The sequence below is a fragment of the Manihot esculenta genome, chromosome 15 (genome assembly GCF_001659605.2).
Source record: "Manihot esculenta cultivar AM560-2 chromosome 15, M.esculenta_v8, whole genome shotgun sequence".
NCBI classification, from domain to species: Eukaryota; Viridiplantae; Streptophyta; class Magnoliopsida; order Malpighiales; family Euphorbiaceae; genus Manihot; species Manihot esculenta.
The window spans coordinates 27769055-27783916 of NC_035175.2; the positions used below are offsets into that span (position 1 = coordinate 27769055).

General features: G+C 38.6%; 2 protein-coding genes across 2 annotated transcripts; both read left to right on the forward strand.

The window, feature by feature from the left end:
• The first annotated feature begins 747 nt into the window (after nucleotides 1-747).
• Nucleotides 748-11109, forward strand: LOC122721978. Its single transcript, XM_043951401.1, has 7 exons — nucleotides 748-1064; nucleotides 1147-1270; nucleotides 1352-1678; nucleotides 1785-1892; nucleotides 9225-9446; nucleotides 10661-10882; nucleotides 10990-11109. The coding sequence occupies exons 1-7, from the start codon at nucleotides 829-831 to the stop codon at nucleotides 11107-11109; spliced, it is 1359 nt and encodes a 452-aa protein (XP_043807336.1). The 5' UTR covers nucleotides 748-828.
• Nucleotides 11110-13621: 2512 nt separating this feature from the next.
• On the forward strand, nucleotides 13622-14227 carry LOC122721979 (secreted RxLR effector protein 161-like). Its single transcript, XM_043951402.1, has one exon. The coding sequence runs from the start codon at nucleotides 13622-13624 to the stop codon at nucleotides 14225-14227; it is 606 nt and encodes a 201-aa protein (XP_043807337.1).
• Nucleotides 14228-14862: the final 635 nt, after the last annotated feature.

Here is a 14862-nt window from a genome sequence, read left to right on the forward strand (position 1 = left end):
TATAATTAGAAGTTGAAAAAACTATATGTTTTGGAAATTTTATTTCTTTGATTCAAAATCTTATTTTTTATAAAATTATATTATGAAATTTTAAAATAATTATAAAAAATATTAAAACAATTAGTATATAATTGTGATAAATATAGGATAAAATAGTTTAAGGTAACATGTTAAATACTCAAAAAAATAAAAAAAAATAACCATGAAATTTTATAGATAAATAGACAGTAATTTAATAATTAATTTTTCAGATAATTAGTAAATTATTTAATTAATTATTATTTATAATTTAATTGGAAATTTTAAATAATAATGTCTTAATCAAATAAATAAAATAAAGTCTTAATCAAATACATAAAATACTTAAAGTCTTAATCAAATAGATAAAATAAATAGTAATGGTCCTTTTCTAAAATAATATTTTAAATTTTCTAAAAAATACTAAATCAACACAATAATATAGCTTAATTTAAAAAATATTATAATCATGAAAAAAACTTAATAGGTCTTTAAAAGAAAAGGTATTGTTTGTTTTACATATTCCTTTTCTAATGTTTTTTTTTTTAATTATTGTAAACATTTGTATGAAAAATTATTCAATTTTTTTTATAACTCATTTTCATAACTTTTGATATGTATAGTTTGGCTTTGTCGGTGTACTTTACATGCCTTTATTCAACTCTACTTTGATATGTATTGTTAAATTGATTAGTGTGTTTGATTTCTTAAATTAGTATATTATTAGAGTTGAATTTGTATATTGATTAAGGTTTTATATATTGTTTGTCTTTATTGTTAATTGAAACTAATGGACAATTATTTTTTTAGATGCCTCGAAGAGCAGTATCATCTAGAGGTAGAGGACATAGCCAGCAACTCTCAATGAATGAAACAGATGAGGCAGTACAGGTGCAGGAGGAAACACTGGAGCACACTCCACAAGCATTAGGGGGGCAAACAAACGCATCCTCATCATCATCAGTTCGAACTAGAGGTCCGAACTTGGGACATCCTATCCCATCAAACCCTTCTGATCGACAATTGATTAGATTGAAAGGAAATGTGTAAGTCATATACAACTTTTTGCTATTGATTTAATATGTATTATTACTTACAACTACTCATTATATATAAAAAATATTGCAGTTTTTTAGATTCCACAGTTACTAGATCAATCACTAATGACATTAAGATGCGCTACACTGCTCCATGGAAAACTTGGTCAGAAATACCTTTAAAGATAAAAGACGAGCTCTTCGGACTTTTTCGGGTAAATACAACTTATATTCTAAAATTTATAATATGCATTTTAAATTTTTTAAATTTACATAACACTGATTGTTATTTGTAGAGTCGATATACATGGGATGAGAGTGAAGAAGGTATGGTTCGAATTGCTTGGGAAAAGGTAGGTAAGGAAAGATTGCGAGACATTCTTAATAGAGTTAGGAGCGAATTGTTGCGCAAGCACAAGAAGACAGATGTTGCTTATCTATACAATTTAGGACCAGATTGGATGGAGGCAGAGATATGGAATGAACTTGTTGCTTATTGGAGTACACCAGAGTGGAGAAAGAAATCAGAAGCTGGTAAAGCAAATAGAAACGTAGAAAAAGATGGGACTATTACGAAACACTCTGGTGGTTCAATAAAATTGGAGGTTCATGAGAATAGATTGGTATAACTCTTTTATTTTTTACTTTTATTTATACAATTCTATTTTTATATAGATGGCTAGAAATTATTCGTGCATCTTGTGTTGTGTGACTATTTCTTTTTTGTAGGCAAAGAAGTTGGGTAGACAACCAACTCAACTTGAACTATTTCGTGCAACTCACATAAAAAAGGGGAGTCAAGGTGTTTACATTGATGGAAAATCACGACGAGTTGATGTAAGTTACTTTTTGCTTATTTAATGTTATCACATTATTTTTTTAATTGTTATGTTATCATTAGTTGTGTATTGTAACAGCCCGGAAACCGATACCCTGCCGTAACGGCTCCAAACTGTTCGGCGCTAGGATCCATATCGGCTTAAGGCCGCCGGGACCCGTAGCAAGCCAAACATACCTCCTATCACCTGGTCAAATCCCATACATGGCTAAAACTTTAACATAAAAACTGAAACATATGATGTAAATACCGAGCCTGACCTGTATGCGACATAACTGAAAACATAAAGGAACCCCCTACTAGAGCCCTCATCACAACTCTAGCTGGGTCAACATAACATACATCAAACTGGTATTACATCCAAGAAACTAGAACCTAACCTGTGCATGCATCAAACCACAAACATCAGACCTCTACTAGGGTCCTCATCCATAACATAACGTGGTAAACAACACATGCCACAAGATTAGTTCAGACATAACTCAACATCTAGTATAACATACATCATGTATTAAACAGGGACTAACCAAGTCTCAGGGCCAAGCACAGTACTAATCCAATAAACATAACTCTACTATACTTTACATTACATTTCTCTTACAAATTCATATATCAATTTCAATACATGTCCACACTAAAAATACTAATCTAATACTATTACAACCACACGTCACTTTATCTTTACCCTGCTGACTTCTGAGCTCTGACTTAAACCTGTAACACTGGGGTTAGGGGAAAGGGGTGAGCTAAAAAGCCCAGTGAGTAGAAACATAGAAAACAGTTCATTAATTACATGCTTTCATGAAATGCATCATAACACAGAGAAATCACATAATCTTGTCCGCCTCGGGGCTTATGCAATATTTATTCCCCACGGACCCTGGTTTCTGAGAGTCTGTCTTTTTGCATGCATCTTTCCTCTCAGAGGATGGACATGACATCAAAAATCCCTCTGTCGGTGCCCGGCTCCCCCATAGGAGCTCACAAAGGCCTGAAACATACATGACATGGTGTTTGGTCCACAGAGAGCTCACATGGACTTTCCTACATGTACTTGTCCGGCTCTCAAAGGACTAAGACAAGACTCATGACAGATATGGGCTATTGAAGTCGCCTCGGTCCACCCTTCCTCCATCAACATCAAATAATGCAATGCGTCATATTCGTAAAACTAGTGCAATCATCCTATTACATATAATCATGATGCATGAACATGCTTTAGGCATTTGATTTTCTTAAAATAATAGATTAAGTTAGTTCTACTCACCTCTGGCCGACGCTGACTGACTCGGCAACAGCTAGCACTACTGGCCTCCTCGGTCTCTCGGGTCCGATCCTACACAGGTGGACTCGAATGAGGTGCCAAACATACTCTAAACAACTCATAAACATACCCCCAAAAACCCCTCTAAACATCACTAAAACATGCATAGGAAACACCCAAGAAACGGCTGGACAGGGCACTTTCGGCGGCACCTTCGGCGGCCGAAAGTCTCCTCCAGAGACGAAACTCGGGTAGGTTCGGCGGCACCTTCGGCGGCCGAACCCTCTCTCCAGAAACGAAAGTCAGGCACTTTCGGCGGCCGGACATTACCTTCGGCGGCCGAAAGTCTGCTTTCAAGCCACAACTCAACTTTCGGGGGTAAGGTTAGGCGGCCAAACCATGCATCCAACGGCACGTTCGGCGGCCGAAACCACCTTCGGCGGCCGAACCTGAGTTCATCCAGAACTCAGCCTTTGCACACCAGCCTCCAAAACCTTCCAAAACACCCCAAACCTCACATACTCTCTCCCAAGCATGCATACACACTCCCACAAGCAAAGAGAGCAAAGAAACTAGCTTAAACTCCTCAACACAACATCACATAACATACATTGGGCATAAAACCCACATAAACCCTTAACATGCATATCTACCCATTCCAACATAAAACCTTCACAAAACTTACTTAAAACTTCATGAAAACACTAGGGAAGCAAAGATCTACACTTACCTCTTGAAGATCGAGGGTTGTGTGATCTCTAACTCGGAGGTGTGGAGAATCCAAGCTCCAAAAGCTCTAAGCTCCCAAAACTCCTTTTTAAGCTTTAAAACTGCAAACCAAGGGTAGATCTTATGAAAACTTGAGAGATTTTGAAGAGAAGACACACAAGCAACCAAGGGAGGGCAGAAACTCACCTGAGTTCGAGAATGGGGAGAGAACTCGCCCATTTCCGATCTGAGGGCTCTTTATAGGTGGCCTGGTCATCAACCTTCGGCAGCCTAACGTGCCCCCTAACCTCATGCATGTTCGGCGGCCGAACCTCACTTTCGGCGGCCGAACCTTGGCTTGCTCCCACAAGACTTTCGGAGGCCAAAGGCGCTCCCGAAGCCTTCACATGTTCGGCGGCCGAACTTAACCTTCGGCAGCCGAACCTCTGATTTTCCCTCCTTGGCCTTTCTCTTCAAAAACTCAACTCTTTTCTATTTAAAACCATAAAACACTTAAAAACATTTTAGAAAACCTTTCCTTTACCCTTGCTCTACCCCCCCAAAGAGGATCCGACACCCGAGATTCCACCGGACGGTAGGAATTCCGATGTCTGAACGAGCGGGGTCTTACATTCTTCCCCCCTTACAGAACATTCGTCCCCGAATGTTCAAACAAAAACACAAACAAACAAACAAAACCTCAAACTTGCGCTTGAACGCCACAAGCTTCTGCTGCGCTACTCTGATTCTTTCTCTTCTCTCTTCATCTTTACCAACTGGCTTCTTCTCACTACTAACCCAAACTAACTCTAACTCTCACAGGTAGTACCCGGATTTCAGATCTATCTTGGAAAACAACCAGCTCCTTCTAGCTGTCCCAATAGATCATCCATCCAGGATGAGAATACCTGCTCTTGGTAGTGACCTTGTTTAACTGCTGACAGTCGTTACAAGGGGTCAAGGATTCATCCTTCTTTTCCCTCACAACTCTGGAGCGTTCCAGGGTGAGGTACTGAGTCAGATAAAACCCTTGTCTACCAAACACTCTACTACTCCTACACTCCTCCTATAACTTTACAGGTACCGTCCTGTAAGGAAAGAGAAATGGTTCTGGTACCAAGTACCACCTCTAAACCAAACTCTACCTTCCAGACCGATGGTAAACCTGATACTAGCCTGGAACCTCTGAACACTCGCTCTATCTATGCACTAAGGCTGGTTCCTAGACCTGCCTGCTCAGCTCACAAACCCGAGCTAGAACTCTCTACTAACCACTCCTACACACTCTCCGAGCCTGACAGCTGACATCAAACTTCTAGGCATCCTACACGGTCCCCTCTGAAGCCTACCTCAGACCCATTCTGCATTTCGATCCCGACCACCTTGCGCTGCAGACGCAAGTATCACCAGTTCCACAAGTAGAAAACCAATCCATCCCTCGGCTGACATCCAGACACTCAAGTCTAGGACCTCATGCTCGGGTGGAAGGCATCTACCCTCATCGGACGCTGGCCTGAATCTCAGCCACAGATGGATCCTATCCGGTCTACTAACCCAAAGAGAACACTCTACACCCAGAAGCTATCAACTCAACCTCTCAAAGGCTCCTAGAGCAACAACAGAAAAGGGAAACACACTAGAGCACAAACACACACATCAGAACATGAACAAGTGAGCGTACCTGGCATCACTGCGTTCGATGTGTCTGCTCCCCTTCCTGGAACACTGGCTTGAGCCACATCACCTGCAGCTCGCTGCTGGGACCACACTCTCCTGGGCGCAGTAGGACAATCACGTGCGAAGTGCCCTTCCTGTCCGCACCTGAAGCATGCCGTTGTCCCAACTCGACAAGGCCCTCTGTGCAACCTTCCGCACCTCAAACATCTAGTAGGACCTCGGCCAGAACTCGAACCATCTTCAGCATCTAGCCTAAACCTCTTCCACAGCCTACCCTTCCTAGTCCTGCCCCATTGCTTAGGGGCTCTGGCTCTTCCCCACTTTCTACCTCTCTTGGCAGCTGTACTCAGCATGGAGGGATCAACTTCTCCTGAACTTGAACTCTTAGAATCCTTAGACTTTTCCATACTTTCCTCATCCATGTTCACTTGCAAACTAACATCCCTCCTTTGCACCATAACTTCTCTGCAGACTTCTACAGACCTTTCAGGGTCTCTTGCTCTGTCATCTCCACCTGACCTCGCAAGGGGAAAAGGCTCACTTTCCCACTCAGATGGATCTGACTCCATAGAGCTCCTAGCACCTTGCATCTCAGCTTGTCTGAAACACAACAGGCACACAAGCACAAAGGCAAACATAAGCATCACATCACATGTGGTCCATGACAAACATGAACTCACAACACATAGCATAGCATCATATCATATGGTCCATGTGATAAACACATGACCCCTCATGCAACATATATCATGGATGAACCTGTCACCTACAGTCTACAACATAGCAGAACATACCATGACCAACTGGGCCAAGGGCCATACCTGGTCTCTCAGCTCATCTCATATCAGTACAAATCATGCCATCTCGCAGCTAAGGGACTATTAACATCCATAATACAACATAAATGCACATGCATCACACATGGCATTACACATCATCAAGCAAGACAGGACTCCTCATCCTATCCTAGTGGACATGATCTTACTCTCAATCTTTCTTAATGTGCTTGCCCTCCTAACATCTAGCACAACCTCTTTCCGATGTCTGAGCACCTTCGCATCAAAACACCGTACTCTTGAGGCCCTATGCTCTGATACCAACTGTAACAGCCCGGAAACCGATACCCTGCCGTAACGGCTCCAAACTGTTCGGCGCTAGGATCCAGATCGGCTTAAGGCCGCCGGGACCCGTAGCAAGCCAAACATACCTCCTATCACCTGGTCAAATCCCATACATGGCTAAAACTTTAACATAAAAACTGAAACATATGATGTAAATACCGAGCCTGACCTGTATGCGACATAACTGAAAACATAAAGGAACCCCCTACTAGAGCCCTCATCACAACTCTAGCTGGGTCAACATAACATACATCAAACTGGTATTACATCCAAGAAACTAGAACCTAACCTGTGCATGCATCAAACCACAAACATCAGACCTCTACTAGGGTCCTCATCCATAACATAACGTGGTAAACAACACATGCCACAAGATTAGTTCAGACATAACTCAACATCTAGTATAACATACATCATGTATTAAACAGGGACTAACCAAGTCTCAGGGCCAAGCACAGTACTAATCCAATAAACATAACTCTACTATACTTTACATTACATTTCTCTTACAAATTCATATATCAATTTCAATACATGTCCACACTAAAAATACTAATCTAATACTATTACAACCACACGTCACTTTATCTTTACCCTGCTGACTTCTGAGCTCTGACTTAAACCTGTAACACTGGGGTTAGGGGAAAGGGGTGAGCTAAAAAGCCCAGTGAGTAGAAACATAGAAAACAGTTCATTAATTACATGCTTTCATGAAATGCATCATAACACAGAGAAATCACATAATCTTGTCCGCCTCGGGGCTTATGCAATATTTATTCCCCACGGACCCTGGTTTCTGAGAGTCTGTCTTTTTGCATGCATCTTTCCTCTCAGAGGATGGACATGACATCAAAAATCCCTCTGTCGGTGCCCGGCTCCCCCATAGGAGCTCACAAAGGCCTGAAACATACATGACATGGTGTTTGGTCCACAGAGAGCTCACATGGACTTTCCTACATGTACTTGTCCGGCTCTCAAAGGACTAAGACAAGACTCATGACAGATATGGGCTATTGAAGTCGCCTCGGTCCACCCTTCCTCCATCAACATCAAATAATGCAATGCGTCATATTCGTGAAACTAGTGCAATCATCCTATTACATATAATCATGATGCATGAACATGCTTTAGGCATTTGATTTTCTTAAAATAATAGATTAAGTTAGTTCTACTCACCTCTGGCCGACGCTGACTGACTCGGCAACAGCTAGCACTACTGGCCTCCTCGGTCTCTCGGGTCCGATCCTACACAGGTGGACTCGAATGAGGTGCCAAACATACTCTAAACAACTCATAAACATACCCCCAAAAACCCCTCTAAACATCACTAAAACATGCATAGGAAACACCCAAGAAACGGCTGGACAGGGCACTTTCGGCGGCACCTTCGGCGGCCGAAAGTCTCCTCCAGAGACGAAACTCGGGTAGGTTCGGCGGCACCTTCGGCGGCCGAACCCTCTCTCCAGAAACGAAAGTCAGGCACTTTCGGCGGCCGGACATTACCTTCGGCGGCCGAAAGTCTGCTTTCAAGCCACAACTCAACTTTCGGGGGTAAGGTTAGGCGGCCAAACCATGCATCCAACGGCACGTTCGGCGGCCGAAACCACCTTCGGCGGCCGAACCTGAGTTCATCCAGAACTCAGCCTTTGCACACCAGCCTCCAAAACCTTCCAAAACACCCCAAACCTCACATACTCTCTCCCAAGCATGCATACACACTCCCACAAGCAAAGAGAGCAAAGAAACTAGCTTAAACTCCTCAACACAACATCACATAACATACATTGGGCATAAAACCCACATAAACCCTTAACATGCATATCTACCCATTCCAACATAAAACCTTCACAAAACTTACTTAAAACTTCATGAAAACACTAGGGAAGCAAAGATCTACACTTACCTCTTGAAGATCGAGGGTTGTGTGATCTCTAACTCGGAGGTGTGGAGAATCCAAGCTCCAAAAGCTCCAAGCTCCCAAAACTCCTTTTTAAGCTTTAAAACTGCAAACCAAGGGTAGATCTTATGAAAACTTGAGAGATTTTGAAGAGAAGACACACAAGCAACCAAGGGAGGGCAGAAACTCACCTGAGTTCGAGAATGGGGAGAGAACTCGCCCATTTCCGATCTGAGGGCTCTTTATAGGTGGCCTGGTCATCAACCTTCGGCAGCCTAACGTGCCCCCTAACCTCATGCATGTTCGGCGGCCGAACCTCACTTTCGGCGGCCGAACCTTGGCTTGCTCCCACAAGACTTTCGGAGGCCAAAGGCGCTCCCGAAGCCTTCACATGTTCGGCGGCCGAACTTAACCTTCGGCAGCCGAACCTCTGATTTTCCCTCCTTGGCCTTTCTCTTCAAAAACTCAACTCTTTTCTATTTAAAACCATAAAACACTTAAAAACATTTTAGAAAACCTTTCCTTTACCCTTGCTCTACCCCCCCAAAGAGGATCCGACACCCGAGATTCCACCGGACGGTAGGAATTCCGATGTCTGAACGAGCGGGGTCTTACATGTATGATTCATGAAATGTTTATTATATTTTATTTTTTTTTTACTTAGGGAGCTTATTTGAGTGCAATTGCTGAAAATGTGAATGACAATTGTGAGAGTCCGTCTGCTTTTGATTTGAATAAGTGGATTGAAATTTCTGGAAGTAGCAAAGGAAGAGTTTATGGTTTTGGATCCTCTAATATTGCAAAATCAGGAACTCCAACTACATCTTTCTCATGCACATCAGCTCATCCTGGAGGACCTTCTCAAACTATGTTTTCTTTAGAGGAGGTTGAACAAATATTAGAGCAAAACCGAATCAAAATGAAACAAGACATGGAGCAAATGCAAGAGCAAATGCAAGAGCAAATGCGAGTGCAGATAGAAAAACAGATAAAAGATCAGATGAAATCATTGAAGAACAAAAATATATCTTCACCGCATAACACAACTGCAGATTCAGATGGTTCAACAAATTCATAGATTAGTTTTAAATTTTATAAATATTGTTAAGTATTATGGATTTCTTTTTAATTTTATGAACATTGTAAAGTATTATGAATTTATTTTAAATTTTATGAATATTGTTAAATATTATAGATTTATTTTAAATTTTATGAACATTGTTAAGTATTATGAAATATTTGATTTATATTCAATGTGATTCTTAATTATAAATTATTTAATTATACAGGAAATATCTAAATAAATGCAAGAATTTTTTTTTTATGATCGAATTTTAACGGACTAGCGACGGATTCAAAAGAATATTTATTAAAATGTTTTAAAATTTCCGACGGAAAATTTTCGTCGCTAATGATTTCTGACAGATTAGCGACGGATTATTATAGGATGAATTTAGATATTCCGACGGATTTAGCGACGAAAAATCTCGTCGCTAAAACTTTCCGACGGAATTATCCGTCGGAGAATCCGTCGCAAATTTTTCCGACGGAGTTAAGATCCGTCGGAAATCCGTCGCTAATATTTCCGACGGACGCCCAATCCGTCGGAAAAAATTAGCGACATGACTTTAAGCGACGGACTTGAGTCCGTCGCAAATCCGTCGCTGAAAGTTTCAGCGACGGATTTTTTACTTTCAGCGACGGAAAAATCCGTCACTGATACCCTGTTTTTTTGTAGTGCGAGTCATTAAGTTAGTATTGCAGTGTATTAAAGAGTAAAGCAGATTAGGCAGTCAGATATATTGCAACTTTGAATAAAGTCGTCAGTTTCCAATTCCAGTCTGCTAGTTTCAGTTAGTTATATTTTTTAGCTATCTGGTATGTTATCTAATTTCAACATCGTTCAAATTTAAATAACTAATTTTATTCTTTGTTTTCCATGATCTTCAATCCCCTTTCCCCAACAAAAGTGGTATAAGAGCTTGGTTCGTTTAAAACATTAGGCATTAACTCATGGCATCAAATGACAATGTTGTGAGTATTTCTCAACCGATAATTCCTATTTTCAAAAATAAAAACTTTGAATTTTGGAGTATCAAGATGAGAACTCTATTTAAATCTCAAGATTTGTGGGACTTGATTGAGAAAGGGTATCCTGAACCAAGTGAAAAGACTAGGTTGAAGGAAAAAGAGAAGGATTCCAAATTGTTATTCTTCATCCAGCAAGCTGTGCATGAGTTAGTTTTTTCAAAAATTGCAACAACAACTACTGCTAAAAATGCGTGGCCGACCTTGCAGACGGTGCACCAAGGCAATTCTAAGGTAATAACAATTAAACTTCAAGTGATTTTGAAACCTTGCAAATAAAGTGTGGAGAGATAGTAAAAGATTTTCTCTCAAGAGTAATCACAATTGTTAATCAAATGAAGTCTTATAGAGAAAAAATCTTGGATCAAACTGTTGTTGCAAAGGTGTTAAGGAATTTAACTCTGAAATTTGATCATCTTATGGCAACCATTGAAGAGTCTAAAGATTTAACCACCTACTAATTTGATGACCTAATGGGATCCTTACAATCTCATGGAGCGAGATCATGCATATTAGACGAAAAGAATGAAGAGAAAGCATTTCATGTAAAAGTTAAAGCAACTAGCAGAGGATGGAAAAAGGAGGATACAGAGGTAGAGGAGGTCGTGGCAAAGATCATGGTAGAGGTGATGGGCAAAGAAATGAGCAGCATAAACAAAAAATATAGAATCAAGGAACTAGCAAAAGCAATATTCAATGCTATTCCTGCAAAAAATATGGGCACGTAAAAGCAAATTGCTGGAAATGAAATTAGCAAGCTAATTATGCAAAAGAGGAAGAGGAGACTAAGCTGTTCATGGCTTATAGACACAGCAGAATAACTTCAGGTGATATTTGATTTTTAGACAGTGGATGCTCTAATCACATGACTGGCATAAAGTCATTGTTCAAAGAGCTTGACGAGTTATACAAATTAATAGTGAGGCTTGGTAATGACAAACAAATGCAAGTTGAAGGCAAAGTTACTGTAGCAATTAAAAATGGCAACGATAATGTAAAGCTCCTACACAATGTCTATTTCATTCAAGTTTAACATAAAATTTGTTGAGTATTAGGAAACTCATGGGTTGTGGATATTCTGTTTTATTCAATGATGAGTCAAGTAAAATTAGAAATAAAAATTCAGATCAGATTATAGTTACTGTTTCCATATCTAAAAATAAGTTGTTTCCTCTTAAAGTCTCTAGTATTTAGAATCGTACTCTTATTGTTAAAGAGAGTAGTGAATCCATTTGTGGCACTTTCGGTATGGGCATTTATATGTAAAGGGTCTCCAATTATTGAGTAAAAAATATATGATTTTTGGGTTACCTAAAATAGAGTCTCTAGATTTGTGTGAAGGGTGTATTTATGGAAAAAAATTAAAAAAACCATTTCCTATGGGTTAGAAGAGCAACTAAATGTCTTGATCTTATGCATGCTGACTTGTGTGTCCAATGAAAACACAGTCCTTTGGTGGAAGCATATATTTTTTATTTTTCACATATGATTTTAGCCGAATAAATTGGGTGTATTTTCCACAATCCAAGTCAGAAACTTTTATGGTTTTCAAGAAATCTAAGGCATTTGCTGAGAAGCAAAGTGGGCAAAGTGTAAAAACACTTCAAACTGATAGAGGAGGAGAGTTTGTGTCCCATAAATTTAATCAATTTTGTGAAAATAAAGGCATTCACAGAGAATTAATAGCTCTATATACACTAGAGCAAAATAGAGTGGTTAAGCGAAATAATAGCATGGTGGTGGAAATGGAAAGAAGTTTGTTAAAGGCCAAGGGATTACCAAATGATTTTTGGACAGAAAGTGTTGCAACTGCTATTTACTTATTGAATTTATCACCAATAAAGACTGTTTTGAATAAAACATCATTTGAAACTTAGAGTGGTAGAAGACCCTCGGTGAGCCATTTAAAAATTTTTGGTTGTATTGCCTATACTTTCATTGATTCTCATAATCATAGCAAACTTAATGATAAATTAACAAAATATATTTTTGTTGATTATTGTATTTAATCTAAAGTATATAGGTTGTATAATCCTATTAGTGGCAAAGTAATTGTGAGCAAGAATGTTGTTTTTTATGAAGAGGCAAGTTGGCCTTGGTAAGAAAATCTAGACAATGTACAGATTGAAAGTTCAGTTGAAATACAACAAGCTAATTCTCCACATGTTCAAATACAATAAGCTAATTCTCAAATACAGTAAGCTACTTCTCCAATTTCAGCAAGCTCATCTTCATATGTAGATGAAGCTCCTCTAAGAAGATTCAGATCATTGGTTGAAATGTATGAGACTTCACAAGTATTGTTTATAGCTGATCCAACAACTTTTCAAAAAGGAGCAGAAAAAGAAGAGTGGTGCAATGTTATGAAATATGAAATTGCAGCAATTCAAAGGAATGAAACTTACAAATTAGTGGATCTTCCTAAAGACAGAAAGCCATTGGAGTCAAATGGATCTTTAGAACAAAGTTTCAAGTAGATGGCAACATTCAAAAATAAAAAGCACGACTTGTAGTAAAGGCTATTCACAGCAACAAGGTGTGAATTACTATGACACCTCTCTCATTGCACGATTTGAAATGGTGAGAACTCTTTTAGCCTTAGTTGCTCAATTAAATTGGTTAATCTATCAATTTGATATCAAATATATATTCCTAAATGGAAAGCTAGAACAAGAAATGTACATGTCTCAACTTGAAGGTTTTACTATTTGTGGGAAAGAAGAGCAAGTGTACAAGCTAAAAAAGGCATTGTATGGACTTAAGTAAGCACCTCGAGCATGGTACAACAAAATAGATAGTTATTTTTTATAGAATGATTTTGAACAAAGTAAGAATGAAACCACTCTCTACTTAAAGAGGCAAAGTATAAATAATCTTCTTATTGTTTGCCTTTATATTAATGATATGATATATACGCGTTCTTCTTCTTCTCTAATTAATGAGTTCATGCTATGCATAGAGAAAAAATTTTAAATGTCAGCTTTGAGGTTGTTGCATTATTTTCTTATATTAGAAGTCAAGCAAGTTGAAGATGAAATTTTTATGTCGCAAAGGAAATATGCAATTGATTTGCTTAAGAGATTTAATATGCTGAATTGTAAGACTGCAGCTACCCCCACGAATTTAAATGAGAAGTTACATGTTGATGATGGAATTGAACTAGCTAATGCAAGCTATTTTATAAGAATGGTTGGTGGCCTAATTTACTTGACCCATACAAGACTTGATATTGCCTTTTCAGTTGGGGTAATTTCCAAGTTCATACACTATCCTTCAAAGCATTATCTTGGAGTTGCAAAAAGATTCATATGTTATATAGTTAGTATTGTTGATTTTGGATTGTGGTATACAAAAGCTGCAGATTTTAGATTGTCTGGTTTCAGTGATAGCGATTGGGCTGGATGTTTGGAGGATAGAAGAAGTACCTCAGGTTATATGTTTAAGCTTGGGTCAGCAACTATTTACTACAGTTCTAAAAAGCAAAGTACAACAGCCTTATCCTCATTAGAAGCAGAATATGTAGCTGTAACTTTATCAACATGTCAAGAAATTTGGCTAAGGATTCTTACAGATTTATAGCAAAAACAAGATGGAACAATTGAGATTTATTGTGACAATAAAACAACAATTGCAATGTCTGAAAATCCAGCTTTTTATGGAAGAACAAAGCATATAGTCATTCGAATTCACTTTATTCGTGATTTTGTGGTACAGAGGGTGATTTCATTACTGTATTGCACTATAAATGATTAAGTGGCAAATATTCTCACAAAGTCACTTCCTCGATACAAGCATGTCTATTTCAAAAATCAACTTGGAGTGTGCAATTTTGAATCAAGGGGGTGTGTTAAAGATTGATTTAAAATTAGCATGTGGTTAACGTTATCTATTAGTTATTTTCTGCTCAGATATTTTAGGTTCAATTTCCTTGTCTGTTATTGAGTTAAGCCACGTTCACTGTAGTGGCATTATCTTCTCATTTTTATTATTGATATTTTATTAGTTTCATGCAATGCCTATTTAAAAGGCACTGAGTCATTAAGTTAGTATTGTAGTTTATTGAAGTGTAGAGTAGATTAGAATATCAGATATATTGAAATCTCTAAATAAAGTCGTCAGTTTCCAAATCTAGTTTGCTAGTTTCAATTAACTATATTTTTTAGTTATCTGGTATGTTATCTAATTTCAACATCATTCAAATTTAGATAACTAAT